The sequence below is a fragment of the Panthera leo genome, chromosome E2 (assembly GCF_018350215.1).
Source record: "Panthera leo isolate Ple1 chromosome E2, P.leo_Ple1_pat1.1, whole genome shotgun sequence".
Lineage (NCBI taxonomy): Eukaryota > Metazoa > Chordata > Mammalia > Carnivora > Felidae > Panthera > Panthera leo.
Genome location: NC_056693.1, coordinates 48,652,155 through 48,669,115, shown reverse-complemented (window position 1 = coordinate 48,669,115; position 16,961 = coordinate 48,652,155). Strand labels below are relative to the sequence as shown.

At 54.0% G+C, this 16,961-nt stretch overlaps 1 protein-coding gene across 3 annotated transcripts in view; it reads left to right on the top strand.

The window, feature by feature from the left end:
• Nucleotides 1-14,814, top strand: part of LOC122208598 (C-type lectin domain family 18 member A-like) — a 30,953-nt gene extending 16,139 nt beyond the window's left edge. Inside the window, exons 2-13 of one of the 3 annotated variants that reach the window (XM_042919822.1) lie at nt 1,592-1,813; nt 2,299-2,417; nt 4,511-4,750; nt 9,410-9,507; nt 9,897-10,018; nt 10,208-10,315; nt 10,899-10,991; nt 11,399-11,505; nt 12,117-12,246; nt 12,546-12,642; nt 13,838-13,929; nt 14,442-14,814. In XM_042919822.1, the coding sequence (XP_042775756.1) occupies nt 1,675-1,813; nt 2,299-2,417; nt 4,511-4,750; nt 9,410-9,507; nt 9,897-10,018; nt 10,208-10,315; nt 10,899-10,991; nt 11,399-11,505; nt 12,117-12,246; nt 12,546-12,642; nt 13,838-13,929; nt 14,442-14,479 (1,383 nt within the window). In that variant the 5' untranslated portion in view covers nt 1,592-1,674 and the 3' untranslated portion in view covers nt 14,480-14,814. Of the gene's footprint in view, nt 1-1,498; nt 1,814-2,298; nt 2,418-4,510; nt 4,751-9,409; nt 9,508-9,896; nt 10,019-10,207; nt 10,316-10,898; nt 10,992-11,398; nt 11,506-12,116; nt 12,247-12,545; nt 12,643-13,837; nt 13,930-14,441 lie in introns of those variants that run through there. The other 2 variants (XM_042919823.1, XM_042919824.1) reach the window with 2 other exon arrangements.
• The last annotated feature ends 2,147 nt before the right edge of the window (nt 14,815-16,961 follow it).

Below are 16,961 nucleotides of genomic sequence, written 5' to 3'. Positions count from 1 at the left end.
GGGAGAACCGCCACGTTTATCTCTTAAGCCCAGGAGCAAGAATTGGGTTTTGTTACCCGGCATAGTGCAGGGCTGTGGGAATGTGGGGGAACTCAAAAGGCCACGGTGTAAATTAAGCCAGATTTGCACCAGTGTCCAGGAATGTGAAGACAGAAACCCCGGATTAGCTGGGACCCTCCACGTGTTTGCCAGGTGACCTGGGGCAAGTCCCTCAGACACACGGAGCCCGGCTTCCTCATCTACAAGACGGGTGACTGCTACTGCGCGGTGTTGTTGCGACAATTAAGGGAACTCACGTGTATGAACGTGCTTTGTAAGCTCTACAGAAAGAGGTCACTACACTATCATTAAACATTGCTAGGATCCAGACAGGATGACTCTGAGGCTGTCTGGCCATCCGTTTAGGGAGGAGACACTCAAGGCCCGGGTAGTCTGTGGGGGGGGATGCACAACCCCAGGCCAGCTTACGGGCCCTTGTGCCTGGCCCTGCCCCCACCCCCCATGAAGACAATACACGTTCCATCAGTGCTTCTCCCCAGAAACCCAAGCCCACTTGGGTCTCAGCAGAGTTTGCCAAAAGTTGACACCTGGCTCTGAGAGGGTGCTGGCCTAGAGGTCAGAGGTCACACAGACTCCAGAAGGAGGAAGTAGTTGGCTTCCAAGGCTATCCTCTGCGGTGGCGGAATAAACTTTGCTCTCCCCTGAGAGGGATATGGGCATTTGGGTAGGGCCTGCGGGACAGCCTCGTCTTTTCTAAGAAATGTGGGCCACGGTGCGGATCTGTTTCAATTTATTCTGGTGGGACTGTGTAGGCCTCGGCTAGGCCCCAAAGCATCACGGTGATTTGCTGCCCTCCTGCTACACTGCCTGTTTGTCTAGAGCCTGACTGGTTCCCAGCAGGACTCCAGTCAGCCAAGGGCATCACGTGGTCTCCTCTGCTTGCCTGGCCCTCTCCTGGCCTGCAGTCGTGGGGGCGGGGGGGGGCCATAGTGCTGGGGCCCAGACCCCGACACTGCCCAGACACACACCGCCCCGAGTCCTAAGGCACTTTTTTCGGCCTACAGGTGCAACCCTAGCCCCTATTCCCCTACAAACCCAACACCTCAGTGCCCCCGCCCACCAGTGGCACCTGCCTGGTGTGTGGTTACCATCCATCTATGTTTAATTCATGGCTGGGGGTTGGGACGAGCTTCCTGAGAAAGGGAAGAATTCCCCTGGGGTCTTGCCCAGTTCCCGCCTGCCTGCCCTGGGCCTGGGAGTAGAAGCTACCGATGTGCCCAAAGGACACTGTCCCGGCCAGGGCACGGCCATCATTTGCTAATCCACAGCCCTGGAATGTCTGTGGGCCAATCGGCGGGGGCTCCCAGGGCTCCCCAAGGGCTCCAATAATCCTGCAATGATTAGCAGGGGCCACAGGGTCAGTGCACACTGCTGGGTTGGTTGTTATGGGCAGGGCTGCTGGCCAGGCCAGTGGCTGGAGGGGGGTGGAGCCCTGGGATTGGAGCTGGCTTTCTCTCATGCCAGGGCCGACGGGAGGCTTTTGGGATACACCGATTACTCACCAGCCTCCCCCTTTTGTCTGCCAGTACAGCCTGACCCCTTGAGATTGTGAACACTCTATCTAGCCTGGGAAGCGGGCTGGACGGCTGAGCCAGGCCACATCCAGAGTGGCCCATGCTGTGGCCAGAGCCCTCCACCAGGCTGGGGGGCCGCTGGCCTGGCCTCCTGCCCATACTTCTGGCTCTCCTTGGCATGGCCCGGACGGAGGTGGAGGTGCTCCTGCCGCAGGAGGAACAGGCTCCAGCGCCTGGAGGTAAGGGGCCCCCGGGTGAGGAAAGAGGTGGAGCCGCTGTGAGCTCTGCAGAGGGGTGCTCCGGGGCTGCTGGAAGCCAGTTCCCAGGCCTGAGCCCTGGGCAGGCTAGCTGTGGTTTAAAGAGTCCCCTTGGGTAACCCAAGGGCCCAAGATGGTTGGGGGGGTGGGGGCTGGGGAGCAGGAAGAATGAAGGGGAGTGGGCCCAGGCTCGGGGGTCCAGGAGGAAGACCAGCCAAGGGGCCCCAGGGCTGACCCCTCCACGCATCCAGCCCCTGGCCCTCACCCCCTCCTGTTACCCTCACCCCCGGCCCTCAGCCCAAGGGTGCCTGGGCACCTGCCTCTCTGCCAGCCCCACACCTGTCTCCCATCCCTCTGCACGAGCCCTCCCATATGCCCACCATCCTCCCCAGCCCCTCCTGCTCTTGTTTCCTAAGGGCAGGGCTGCACTCTAATCTTGCCACGGTGACCCCCACCCCATCACCCAGGGGGCCTGACCTTGTCTCCCACCCCAGCTCTGAGCAGTAAGGAGACGTTCCTGCTCCTGTCCCTCCACAACCGCCTGCGCAGCCGGGTGCACCCTCCTGCAGCCAACATGCAGAGAATGGTGAGGACCCCCAAGAGGGTGGCTGGAGGGGCAAACGTGAAGAGGCCTCAGGAGGCCAGACTGGTGCCAGGCGCCCATCCACCTGAGCAGGGCAGGGGGGTAGCCAGTCACCTGGCCCACTGAGGGGACCATGCCCGGTTGCGGGGGCTCCGCAGCTGCCTGCTTCCCAGAAGGGCAGTTCTTTGGCCTTTCCTCACATCCCATCCCGTTGCCTGGGAGACCAGAAGACAAGGAAGGAGTGCTCCACAAAGAAGTCCCAGCAGGATCAGAGGGGCAGAGGACTGGGAGGGAGCAGCACCCCGCTTGAGGGAGGGGGCTTGAATGTGACCAGGGCCCAGTGCTTCTTCATGGTTTGTCTGGGTGACTAAGTGGGGCCCCTCTGAGCTCCCTCCTCATTCACTGGGGGCTGGGTAGCATGGCAGGATTTCCCACCACACCAACTGGGACCACCGGGGGGGCGGGCGGGAACCATCCGGGGCCCAGGAACACAAGCCCGGCCCATGTTAACAGGCCCGGGAGTGAGAGCAGGATCGTGTGGGGGTGGGCAGGGTTCCCCATGGCTGCCTCCCATAAACTCCTCCAGGCTGGCTCAGTGGTGGTGACCTTGAGAGCTCCCGGGTCAGTTTCCCAGGAGGTGGGGGTGGGGCGAGCCGGCGGGAAGGGGTCACTTCTCCCCCCTTCCCTGCTCCGCAGCAGCTCTGCCCCTCCTCAGGCGCAGGTCCTGGCCCCCACTGCCCACTCTCCTTGCTCCCAGCTCAAGCGCCTGGCGTGTGGGGGCGTCCTGATCACCTGGTCAGCAGTTTCTATAGTTTTCATGCCCCTTTGACCAAAGTCTTAGAAAAAGAGCATTTCATAAAAGATGAGAAGGGAGCCCCACCACTCAGCCTCCCTCACCTCTGCAGCCCTCTAGGGCTTTCCCCCAGTGGAGGCTGAGGCTCTGGGGAAGTTGCAATCCCCATGACAATCTTACCCCGCGGGTACCTTACTGTCCTCATGTTGAGTCTCGTGGAGATTAGGGGACTGCTAATGGGGTGGCTGGGTTGGGCCAGGGCATGGTGATGGGGTGACCCATGTCTTCTTCATTGCTGAACCCCTCGTTTAAAATTTTTTAAGTTTATTTTGAGAACGAGAGAGCCAGAGTGTGAGCAGGGGAGGGGCAGAGAGAGAGAGAAAGAGAAAGAGAATCCCAAGCAGGTTCTGTACTGTCAGCACAGAGCAAAGCGGGGCTCAAACTCGTGAACCATGAGTTCATGACCTCAGCCAAAATCAAGAGTCGGATACTTAACCTACTGAGCCACCCAGGCGCCCCAATGAGCCCCTTGTTTAAGAGGACAGAGGACTACTGGGCGGCAGTGGGGGTATGAGGGGAAGTCTGTTGGTTTGTGGGTGGGGAGAAAAGATTGGGGCCGCTCCAGAGGACAGTGCTGTCTGGGGCCAGAGCCCTGGGGCCGGGAGCCTCTCTTGTCCTGCTTCCCTGTTGGCACCCCAACGCACTCCAAGGCCAGGGTTAGAGAACAGGACAAAGCAGCATGGCTGCTGAGGTCTTTTGCATCAAAGAAAAGTCAAGTGGGAGCAAGTGAACCTTTCTGCCAATGGCCAAGACCAGTTGTACCTAATGGCAAACACAAAACCAGTTTGCAAGTCTTGGGCACTGCCCAGGGCTCGCATTACCAGACAGGAAAAACTACCAGAGAAGCCCATCCCATCACCCGGCTAACACTACTCCCTCAGGAACACCCATCACCCCCCTTCCTGGGGTGGTGCCCAAGGCAGGGCCTAAGGGCACCCACACAGGAGTCAGAAGGATGGGAGCTCTCAGGCCTGGGTAGAGCCAGGCTCTGGGTCAGGCGTCCAAACATCGCTGGTACTTTTACAAACATATCTTGGAGAGTTCCTTGTTCTCCAAGGTCCAGACTGATTGCCCCTGGCTCCGGGCGGGGGGAAGTGGGTGAAAGAAGCTTGGAGGGGTCAGGTGGCCAAGCAGGAATCCCCGTCCAGTGCTCTCTGCATGAGCCCACACCCTGTGGGGAGGTTGAATCACTAAGGCCTGGCCCAAAGGTCCCTGCTGACGTCTCTGTTTGCGCCGCCCCCAGGACTGGAGCGAGAGCCTGGCCCGATGGGCTCAGGCCAAGGCGGCTCTCTGTGGTGCCCCAGCCCCGAAGTCTGCATCGGCACCTCGAGCCACGCAGCAAGTGGGCTGGAACGTGCAGCTGCTGCCCGTGGGTTCAGCATCTTTTGTCCACGTGGTGGGCCTGTGGTTCGCAGAGGGGCAGCGGTACAGCTACACAGCAGCCGAGTGTGCCCCCAATGCCACCTGCACCCACTACACTCAGGTGAGTCTGTGCCCCTGGCTCCAAGGCCCCTGGGCCACTGGGGGCAGCTCAGAAGGGCTACCATTCGTCCTGAAATTGGTGGTCACTTTCCCCCCGAGTTGTATAGTTTTACTTTTTCAGCTTTAAATACGAAATATTTCAAACATCAAATAATGGACTCCCTTTTACCCATTACTAGAAAATGTTTAACTATAGTTGTTTCTCATCTCTGAAGAAAAAACAAACAACAGAACTGAAGCCCTACTCCTGCTCTTTCCTCTGTCCTTCCCCAGAGGTGGGTGACCTTCCTGAAATCCAGGTGGATCAGTCCCAAGCACATTTCCTTTGTTTTATTTTATGTACCTGGCATTGTTTAGGCGCTAGGGTGCAGCACTGAAAAACACAGGCAAAGCCAAAGCATTTTTAATACTTTTACTGCATGTCTAAGTGTTTTCATACCTTTACAGCTTTTGCAAGTGGGTTGTGTGTTATTAAGTCCCGTATGAGTGCTCTCTGTGTGTGTCTCGTTTACCACCCCAGACCATGTTTCTAAGATTTACTTCCGTTGACCCAGATACACATGGGTGATTCACTATGAATAAACTGCAATTTATAAGCATCTAGGTTATTTCTACTTTTTTACTATTAAAAGTCATTCCGGGGGCACCTGGGTGGCTCAGTTGGTTGAGCGCCCGACTCTTGATTCTGGCTCAGGTCATGATCTCAGTTCGTGAGTTCAAGCCCTCTGTCAAGTGCACTATCAGCACGGAGCCTGCTTGGGATTCTCTCTCTCTCTCTCTCTCTCTCTCTCTCTCAAAACAAATAAACACAAACTTTAAAAAATTTTTAAAAAATAAAAGTACTTCCACAATGCACAAATCCTACTTCAGCTCCTTTCGTGCATATGTGTACAGAGTTTCTCTAGGATGCATTTAGAAGGTGAATGGCCAGGTCATAGCATAGCATGCAACTACGACCTTATGAGTTATTGCCAAAGTGGCCATGCCAACTGTACTCCCATTCACAAGTCAGTTCTTGCTTCCCCAGTATTGCCAGGCTCCTTGATTTTGACCAACTCGAGGCTGTGAAATGCTTCCTCACTTGATTTTTAATTTGCTTTTAATTTGAAATTGAGCATATTACCTGCTTTGTTAATTACCTATTCAAATGTCTTGCCCATTTTTTAACACAGTGCATCTTTTTCTTACTAATTTTCAAACATCCTTTCTACATTCTTTATGCTTTCTGTTGGTCATATGGATATACATTTTTTCCTAGCATAGGGCTTATATTTTTCTTTGTGTATCTTATATTTTATATGATAGACCTTTTAGATTTTAGTATTAATCCATTTTCTCAGTTTAATGTATAGTTCATCTGTTTGTGGTATCATGTTTAAGAAATCCTTTTCCACTCTGACATCAGAAATATCTTTTCTTCCAAAGCTTTCCTTTTTCATATTGATGTCATTATGCCTCCTGGAATTTTTCATGCAGGTGTGGTATAGGATCTCATTTTATTGTCTTTCCAAATAAGCATCCTCTACTGAGTATTGAATCCTTCCCCACTGATTCATAATGCCACCTCAGTCATATACCAAGCTCACATCTGCCCGTAAGTCTTTTGCTGAGTTATTGGTCCTATTCTGTTGTTTTGTTGTTGTTTATCCCCACACAAATCATATTTTAATTATGGCTTTATAGAAAAGTTTTGAAAGGAAAATTCTCCATCTACACACTATATGCTATAACAGTTATGCAAATGCTAAAATACTGATGTATTAGTAAACAGTAGCTGCCCCAAGTTCCCAGAATGCACCTGGCCTAGCCTCTTCCCTGAGACACCTAGAATCTGTCCCATGGTCTAGAGCCAAAAAATGAATGCCTGGCACAGTATTGGGTCCCAGGATCCTCCTTCAGCCCAGTGTCTGTTCTGATTGGCAAGTACCCATGCCTACTGGTTGTTAAATATTTTGAATATTTGCCAACTTGGCATATCATGTAATGTGAAATAATGTAATGCAGAGTGTGTGTGTGTGTTGTTGTTGTTACTGTTGTTTTTTTAATATTTATGTATGTATTTATTTTTGAGAGAGAAAGAGGGAGCAAAAGAAGGGGAGAAAGAGAGGGAGACAGAGAATCCCAAGCAGGCTCCACACTGTGAGCACAGAGCCTAATGGGGGCTCAAATCCATGAACCATGAGATCATGACCTGAGCCAAAATCAGCAGTTAGATGCTTAACTGACTGAGCCCCCCAGGCGCCCCTGTTGTTTTTAATTCATTGCTAGATCTGCTTTGCTAATTATTATTTGATATTGAAATTGACCTCTGATTTCTTTTTCTCATACTGCCCTTACTTGGGTTAGAGCAATGCTAACCTCATAAATGAATTGCAAATTTTGCCTCATTTTCTCTTTCCTGGAATAGTTCCTATAATATTTGCTGTAACTCTCCTGTAAAACTATTTGGACCTTGTTCTGTTTTGGGGCTGTTTTGTGTGTATATGCGTTGTATGTGTGGATTTTTAACTGCTGATTCAACTTTTAGAAACGGTCAGAGACCATTTCAGCTTTTCTCCTTCTTCTTGAGATAGTTTTGCCAAGTTCTGTTTTCTAGAAAATTGTCCATTTTATGTTTTCCAATTTATTGGTCAGAATTGTTCAGTATTTAACACAGATTTAAAACTAGAATTAAACAGGGATTTTAAAAAGATTTGCTGTGTCTGTAGCTAGGTCCTTTCAAACTTTTCAGCTTTATTTGTGCTTTCTCTCTCATTCTTTACCAGTCTTGCCAGAGCTCTATTTGAACAAATCAGCTTTTTTTGATTTTAGCCTCTTATTTTTAATTTCTGCTTATTTTTATTATTTACTTTTTAAGAGTTTAAAAAATTTTTTTAGTAATCTCTACACCCAACATGGGGCTCAAACTCACAACCCCAACATCAAGAATCCTTTGCTCTTCTGACTGAGCCAGCCAGGTGCCCCTATTATTTACTTTCTCCTACTTTATTCAGTTTATTATTCTTTTTTATATTCTTTTTAAATATTTTTTAATGTTTATTTTTTTCTGAGAGCAAGCAAGAGGGGAGAGGCAGAGGGACATAGAGAATCCTAAGCAGGCTCCACACTGTCAGCACAGAGCCCAAGGCCAGGCTCACACTCACAAGCCGTGAGATCATGACCTGAGCCGAAGTTGGATGCTTGACTGACTGAGCCACCCAGGCGGCCCTACTGTTTTTTTATATTCTTGATTAATTTTTAAGTCTTTTTCCATTTCTGCTAAATTCATTTAAAGCTATAAATTTCCCTCTAAACTTCATTAGCTGTATCCCGTGAATTTTGCTGTTCCGTGATTTTTCATTTCTACATGTTTCCTATTTCCATCATGATATCTTTGATTTCGAAGTGTATGCTTAAATTTTCTACGTTTTCTCCTTCCCCTTACTTCTAAGCTATTTACTCGATATTTTATTGCATTGTATTTATAGAATGCAGCCCATAGGCTATTGTTCCTTTGGTCTTTGTTGAATCTTGCTTTGTGGTTTAGGGAGGGGGGTCAATGTTTGCAAACGCTCCGTGCATCCCTAAAGAGAATGTACGTTCTCTAATTATCGGGTACATATATATGACTACATGTCTGTGTCTCCCTATTTCACAGTTGTCATTTTAAGTGCTGCAGGAGTTGAACTATTCCTGCGCTGTTTCCAAGTTATCGCTGATTTCAAGATTTTAAATCTAAGTTTGGAGTACTATCCGAGACCTACACCTACCAGCTTTTGCCGTATGATACACTACCCCAAAGTTTAGCATCCTGTGATTCTGCAGGTTGACAATCTGAGCTGGGCCCAGCGGGGAAGTTCTTCCCGCCTTGGTGGGGCCCACGTGCAAGGGCAATCACTTGGCTGATTTTCTGGGAGCTGGATGTCTAGATTGGCCTCAGCTGGCTCACCTCTGCCTGTGGGGTCTCCTGAAGCCTAGGTTCAAAACTGGCTCAGAATCACTTCTTCTGCATTCCGTTGGCCCACACAAGCCACAGGGCCAGCCAGAGACAAGCTGGAAAAGAGAGTCCTCCTCATGATGCAAAAGAGCACATTTAAGCGTGAGCTGTAGGAAGGAGTGAAGGGTTGTAGCCATCTGTGCAATCGGTCACAAGACCTTTGATGTCCAAGATTTTTTTTTTTTTTGAGAGAGAGAAAGAGACAGAGCGCAAGTGGAGGAGGGACAGAGAGAGGGGGAGAGAGAGAGAATCCCAAGTAGGCTTTGTGCTGCTGTCAGCCCACATCCCAGGTGGGACCCCGTCTCGCATACCCATGAGATCGTGACCTGAGCCAAGATGGAGGTGGACCCCTAACGACTGAGTCACCCAGAAGCCCTGTCCAAGACTTTCTTTTGCCACTTCCACCCACCCACGATTCTCTCCTTTCTTCAGGTATCTGCTGACTGAAACCCCTCCACTCCCCCCCCCCCAGACAGCCTTCCTAGGCTATTCCCACCTGTCCTCATAGCCCTGCCCAGCCCAGCTGCCACGGCTGAGGCCCCGGGAGGTGAGGGAGTTGTCTTTCTGTCTGGTTTGGGGCAGAGGCTGCGTCTCCCCTCCCCAGACAGGCATCGTCAGTGCCGTTGGCCCCCAGAAGACTGGGGGGGCCCGTGATGATGGTCTGAGCCACTATGTCTTCTGCAGCTCGTGTGGGCCACCTCGAGCCAACTGGGCTGCGGGCGACAGCCCTGCTCTGGGTCCCGGGCGGAGATTGAAGCCTTCGTCTGCGCCTATTCTCCCGGGTAAGCGCCCGCCGCTGCGTTGTGGGATGGAGGGTACGTCCTCCCAGGGTAAAACGCTCACCCACCCACTCACAAGGCCTTTGCCCCTTGGTCTGCACCCTCACAGAAAGAAGGAAAGGGAGAGGGTGTGGAAGTGGGCAGCACTCACGAGCCCGGCCAGGCAGAATGTGGCTTCCCAGATGCCCGTCCTTGGAGGCACCGTTCTGCTGTGCCCGGTTGAAGTATGGAGCATTAGCCTTAGTTTGGAGGCCATTTTTTTCCTTTCCTAGGACACCTCCCTGTCACCTCCCTGTTCCCTGACTCCCTGGCCGGGCCAGAAGGAGCCGAAGGGGCCGAGGCCCTTTCCCAGGCCAGGCCCTTGCAGCCCTCTCTGGTGCTTACTCTCACAGAGGCAACTGGGAGCTAAACGGGAAGACAATCGCCCCCTATAAGAAGGGCTCCTGGTGCTCTCTCTGCACGGCCAGCGTCTCAGGCTGCTTCAAAGCCTGGGACCACGCAGGGGGGCTCTGTGGTAAGTGCCCCGCCCCGCCCGCCTCCTGCTGGGACAGTGGTACAAGAGAGCTTGATGTGGTGATGCTCGTGGAGGGCGGCAGCGTCCTGTAGGACTGTCCTCCAAGCCGTGGCCCTTAGCACCCGGGAGGCACCTGGCTGGGCTGCCTGAAGGAGGTTCCCTCTCAGAGCTCCAACCTCGCCTGACCAGAGGTCCCCAGGAACCCGTGTCGCATGAGCTGCCGGAACCACGGACGTCTCAACATCAGCACCTGCCACTGCCATTGTCCCCCTGGCTACACAGGCAGATACTGCCAAGGTGAGGGGCACGTGGAGCTCCAGATCACCCAGGGAGTGAAGTCTGGGCCCAGGGCACATGCAGGCAGCCTCAGGGGGTGGGGGGGACACACGGTGTTGCGTGGGTGTCCAGGGGCCGTGTTGCACTCACTCAAAGGGTTTGGAGAGAGTCTTGAGGGAGTTGGTGGGTGCTGACCAGGTACTTGCTGACCCGGACACTGCATATAGTCATTCAACAAACAGCCTGAGCACCACCGGCCAGACCCTGAGCTTTGTAGGGGATTCAGAGTAGATTCCGATCTGGCCCTTAGGCCGTGGACGGTAGCAGGAGGACATTATCAGGATCTAGAAGTAGACTCTCCTCCCAGTGTCCCCCTCCCAGCTCGGTGACCATGGGCAGGTCCGCCTCCCAAGCCCCAGTTTGCTTCTCTCTACAATGGAGATCAAACCAAGTGTAGCAGCAGTCGAAGCCCGGACGGTTTCCGTCCCTGAGGGGCGTGCTGGCCGCAGGTGGCCATTCCCCACACTCCGAGGCCTGTGAGAGGCAGCGTGTTGGGTCCCGGGGCTGCGGGCTGAGCTCTGTTCCTCCCCGCCTGCCCTGGCAGTGCGGTGCAGCGTGGAGTGCGTTCATGGCCGGTTTCGGGACGAGGAGTGTTCCTGCATCTGTGACGTCGGCTATGGGGGAGCCCAGTGTGCCAGTAAGTCCTGCCCCCAAGGTCCCCCGATGAGCCAGGCCACACCCCAGGGACCCCCTCAGCAGCAGAGCGTTGGAGCCAGCTCGGACCGGCTCCCAGGAGTCTACTGTGCACCTCTCTTCCCAACTCCCTGCTCGGTGACATCACATTGGTACCTTGAAATTGTCCCTGGTGGGGGTATTTGCACCGCACAGATTGGCAAATTCTGTATGTCTTTTTTTTTTTTTTTTTTGAAAGCAAGCCGACTGTTACACATTCACCAGCACAACACTGACTCCCACCCACTCTCCGGCTTGGAGAGGGTGGCCAGAGGAAGGGGAAGGGGCTTCTTGAGCTTGGCGCCCTGGCAGGGAGCGAGGCGTAATGAGTCTGAGGTCCCCACGCACACAGTCAGGCCCCCCTGTCCCCAGCCAAGGTGCGCTTCCCCTTCCACACTTGTGACCTGAGGATCGACGGAGACTGCTTCATGGTGTCCTCAGAGGCAGACACCTACTACGGAGCCAAGATGAAATGCCAGGTGATGGTTGACCCCTGCCTTCCCAGGGACCCCCAGGGTCTCAAGTAAGGGTCTCAGTGGAGGGAGCTGGGACTGAGAAGTGGCTCCTTTGACTTCTTCTGACCTGACTCTGGTCATTAGTGTAAAGCGGGGTTACTCAGAGGCCCAATGGGAGCCAGGAGGTCACCTAATGAGCTGAGGGACCCAGGGGTGAGCCCTTGCCCAACCCCCACCTCAGGAGCCGTCCTGATTCAGTCCTAGCTACTGGCTGTCACGTAGGTATAGGAGTTCACAGAGGTCAGAACTTGGGATTTTTCAAGAGCACCAGCGATTCAGATTTTCATGGGCATCGCTAGATTTATTAATGTCGGCAACCAATTCAAACGTATTAAAGACACTGAACAGATGAAACAAAAACCTTCCCGAGGTCAGGGCCCTGCCACTCTGGGCCCCTGTGCACAGAGAGAGGAGATGCAGGCAGGGGAGAGGAAGGGGGACCCCTACTCTAAGAAGCAGGAGGCTGTGGGGCAGGGGAGAGGATGTCCCTGGCCACTTCGGGGCGTCGGGATGGGTAGGAAGGGCCGGCCTGAGCTCTGGGGCCCTGCCAGTGTGACGTAGAGTGGGGGTTACAGGGAAAGGGCGGGGTGCTAGCCCAGATTGAGAGCCAGAAAGTTCAGGACATCCTCGCCTTCTACCTGGGCCACCTGGAGACCACCAACGAGGTGACCGACAGCGACTTTGAGACCAGAAACTTCTGGATCGGTGAGTGCCTGGCTGGTTGGGGGTGCAGGAATCTGGGCTGCAAAACCTCCCCCAGCAGACCTCCCCCAGGTAAGGGTATGATGAGGGCCGAGGACCCGGAACGGGGCTGGCAACCTCCTTCCCTGTGGGGAGCACTGACAAGAGGGAGGGGGAGAGTCCCTGGGGGCCGAAAGAGCTGGGAAGGTGATTAAGGACAGGCATTAGGCAGCAGGCTCCAAGCCGGGGGCGCTCCTCTCAGGGACCCTGGGCTCTGAGTGGGGCCCAGGGCTGGTGGGCCAACCTCAGCTGCTGGGGCCCAGGGCTCACCTACAAGACCACAAAGGACTCCTTCCGCTGGACCACCGGGGAGCACCAGTCATTCACCAGTTTCGCCTTTGGGCAGCCTGACAACCAGGGGTGAGTCTGGAGTGCCCTCCCTCCTCCGGGCTCCCTCTCTCACGCGGGATCGCTTGCTGAGCCCTCAGATGCCACTGAATAACCTCCACCCGGCCTGCTGCCTGGCTGAGCCCTGTGAGGGCCTGGGCCTTACCCGGGGCCCAGGAAGTCTGGGTACAGCTGATGTGAGCCACAGCCCAGCATCTCGGGGCTTACATAAAGGAGAGGGAGCTCTAGAAGCCTCCATCCATCCATCCATCCCCACTGTTCCCTCAGCTGTCCTCCCAGCCCTCCGTTATCTCCACCTGTCCCCCACCACCACGCTCCTCTGCCTACATCAACACCCTGATTCTGGGGTCTTTAGCAATCCACCCACCTGCATCCAGTCCTGCACACACCCATCCCCCAGCCAGCCTGTACAGAGGGCCTTCCGGTTAGGTGGCCCTGCCCCGGTCATCAGAGCCCAGGAATGCCCAGGGCAAGCGGGGGCAGGGTAGAGGAAGTCAGGCTGTGTGGACTAAGGGCTCCAAAAATCTGGCCCACGTCCTTCGACCTCATTGATGGCAGCCGGGCCCATGCCCCTGCTCTGTCACCTAGAGGACACCGCTCTGGTTGGGCTCTCAGGCACACCCTCTCCCTGCTGGGAGGAAGGATATGGGCCTGACTGTTCCAGTTCCTACCTTCACCCCCACCGGCTGGCATGGCTGAGTGCTGGTTCTGGGCAGGGGGAGTTGCTGCCCAGGTAGGGGGTTTGCCGAGCCCTCCCAGCTTCCCTGAGAAGAGTTACAGAGGCCTGAGTGGCAGGCATGGGAGCCTGGGGGTGGGTCTAGCTCCCAGAAGCCCCTTATGTGGGTTGGAGGCACCTAGGCTTCTTAGACGCAGGTGGCCTGCTGGAGTGGAAGATTTTTTTTTTTTAACATTTATTTATTTATTCTGAGAGAGGAGAGAGTGAGCCCATGCTCATGAGCAGGACAGGGGAGGGGCAGAGAGAGAGGGAGGGAGAGAGAGAGAATCCCAAGCAGGCTCTGCACGGTCAGTGAGGAGCCCGACACGAGGTTCGAACCCACGATCCATGAGATCATGACCTGAGCTGAAACCAAGAATCGGACACTTAACCGACTGAGCCACCCAGGCGCCCCTGGAGGAAGATTTAATCCTCCCCCAGGCTCCTAATTTTGTCCGTCCACCCTGAGCACCTGACATCTTGGCCTGGCAGGTTTGGCAACTGCGTGGAGCTGCAGGCATCAGCCGCCTTCAACTGGAATGACCAACGTTGTAAAACCCGAAACCGTTACATCTGCCAGTTTGGTAAGGGCCCTCTCACACCTCCCCTTTCTGGGTCCCTGTCCTCTGAGGTCCCTGCTGGCCCGCTGCAGGCGCTAGGATAGCCAGGTCACAGGCCCAGATAGAGTCTGAGCGTGCAGGGCCGCCGGGGATGTCCCGCTCGGGGCGTTGTCGTACCTGCGGGCCCCTGAGGCCCAGAGAGGAAGAAGGGCCCAGTTTAGCTCGTCTGTGCAGCAGCAGGACTGGAATACAGCCTGGCCAAGGATCTCTCCAAGGTCCCTTTCCTCCTGTCACTAAAGCTGCTGCTTGGGGACCTGTTGGTTTCACTGGTGTTCCTGATTCCCTAGGGCCCAGTGAACGACAGTGGGGAACAGGGGTGAAACCTGGCCCAGAATCGGCCCCCAGCAACACCTGCTGGAAAGGTCTAGAGCTCCATCTGGGCACGATAGCCATTTCAGGGCCAGCTACAGGAAGGTCCCCATCCGAGGACTGCCTGGGCTGCCACTGACCCTCGCTCCGTTTGGCTTCCTTTCCAGCGGAGGAGCACATGTCCCGGTGGGCCGTGGGACCCTGAGACTCAGCCAGGCCTCTCCCCTGCCAGCCTCCCGAGGCACAGCCCTGCGTGCCCATCTGCACACCTGCCTGGAACAAGGGCCAGGCCAGGGCTGCAAGCCCAACATCCACAGAGGTCGCGGACCCTGTGGGAAGTGAGGCAGGGGGCACAAGTCAGACCCAGAGAGGGCTGGGGCCCCTCAGCCTGCTTTCATTGGGAAGATGGGTGTCAGGCGCCCCGGGCCGGCAGTCAGAAGAGACCACTCTCCTCCGTGTGTGCCGGACCCTGTGGGGCAGATGGGGGTTCCTCACTGCCCAGGGTGCACCCCACAAAGGATTAAACTAAGTTATGAATCAGACTTGTGCCTGCTTGTTTCGAAGGGGAATCTAGCGGAGTCAGGATGATCCTGGGAACACCAGAGGGTGCCTGAGGCTTTCCTGCTGGTTGCCCACCCCCAACCCCAGTCCCTTCCCTGCTCACCCATATGACCCAGACCACCCTCTGGAAGTTTTCTGGTGTTAGCCCCTGAATGATGCACAGATTTGGAAGCCTTGTTTGCATCCCTGACTTCCTGTTCCAGCTCCCCCTCACCGCTGCCTCTGTCGGCTTTGCGCTTCTGCCCACACCCTCTCCCTGTATTCACCGTGCCCGCCCCTACATGTTCCTGCTTTCTTTGTGATTATCGGAACTGGGGTGGGTTATGGCCCCGTCGCCCTCCTCTCCCTTCAGTGGTGAGAGCGGCCGTGGGGGCAGGTGAAGACTGGCAGATGCCATCATTAGCGTCCAGAATGCACCCCTACCCAGTTGCACGCTGTTATGTGCGAACATTGAGTTGCTTTGCTGGTTGGAGGTGGGAGTGTGGCCCGGGGTCACGAACAGAGAGAAGTGTAGCAGCCACAGTTTCTATTGTGGTTGTAAACAATAGAAACATAGAAACAGCTGTGACTTAATCACGGCAGAAAAGGAACTTCTCAAAAAGACAATGATTGGGGTGCCTGGGTGGCTCAGTCAGTTGAGTGTCCAACTTCGGCTCAGGTCATGATCTCACGGCTTGTGGGTTCGAGCCCCACATGGGTCCCTGTGCTGCCAGCTCAGAGCCTGGAGGCTGCTTCGGATTCTGTGTCTCCCTCTCTGCCCCTCCCCTGCTCACGCTCTGTCTCTCTCTCTCTCAAAAATAAATAAACATGAAAAAAAGTTGTTTTTTTTTTTTTTAAAGACAATGATTTACAAATAGGCAAAGGACATGAATAGACAGTTCCCCAGAGGAGCTATACAAGTGACCAACAAACACAACATCACTAGTCATTAGGAAATTCACAGCAAAACCACACTGAGATACCACTTCACACCCATTAGGATAGCTGTTATCAAAGAAACAGATGATAACCGGGGTGCCTGGGTGGCTCAGTCGGTTAAGTGTCCGACTTCGGCTCGGGTCATGATCTCACAGTTTGTGAGTTCGAGCCCCACATCCGGCTCTGTGCTGACAGCTTAGAGCCCGGAGCCTGCTTCAAGGAGCCTGCTTCAAATTTTAGGTCTCCCTCTCTCTCTGCTCCTCCCCCACTCATGCTCTCTCTCTCCTTCAAAAATAAAAACATTAAAAAAAGAAACAGATGATAACAAACGTTGATGAGGTCTTGGACCAACTGAAACCCTCATACACTGCTGGTGGGAACATAAAACTCTGGAAACAGTCTGGGGAGTCCTCAAAAAGGTAAGCACAGCTACTACATGCCCCAGCAACCCCACTGCTAGGTATGTACCCGAGAGAACTGAACACAAGTACTCCAACAAGTCCTTAAGTACCAACAAGTCCTTATGCACAAAGTTCCCAGCAGCATTATTCGCAACAACCCAAACGCCCATCAACCGATGAGTGGATAAGCAAATCTTGGTGTGTACGTGCCAAAGAATATTATTCAGCCATTAAAAGGAACGAAGGACTGGGGCGCCTGGGGAGCTTAGCCAGTGAAGTGTCCGACTCTTGATTTCGGCTCGGGGCATGATCCCACAGGATTCTTTCTCCCCTCTGCCCCTCCGTGCTTGCGTGACACGTTCTCTCTCTCTCTCTCTCTCTCTCTCTCTCTCTCAAAGAACAAAAAGGAATCAAGTACAGATACGTGCTGAGGTGGATGAACCTTGAAAACATTTTCAGTGAAATAAAGTAGCCACAGAAGGTCACATATCATGGTTCCATTCATATGAAATATTCAGAATAGGTAAATCCACAGAAATAAAACGCATGTTGGTGGTGGCCAGGGGTGGCAGGAGAATGGGGAGTAACTGCTCCATGGGTCTGGGTTTTGTTTTGAAAACTTAGAGGTGGTGGTTTCACAAATGCCACCAAACTGGTTACTTTCCTGCTATATGAATTTCACCTCAATTAACAACACAAATCCTGACCACAGGATCCCAGGGAGAGTCAGAGAGCCGGGGGGGGGGGGCTTACGCAGCCAGAAATAGTGCCCCAGATTTGGCTGCAAAGTCAGGCCAGGTAGACACC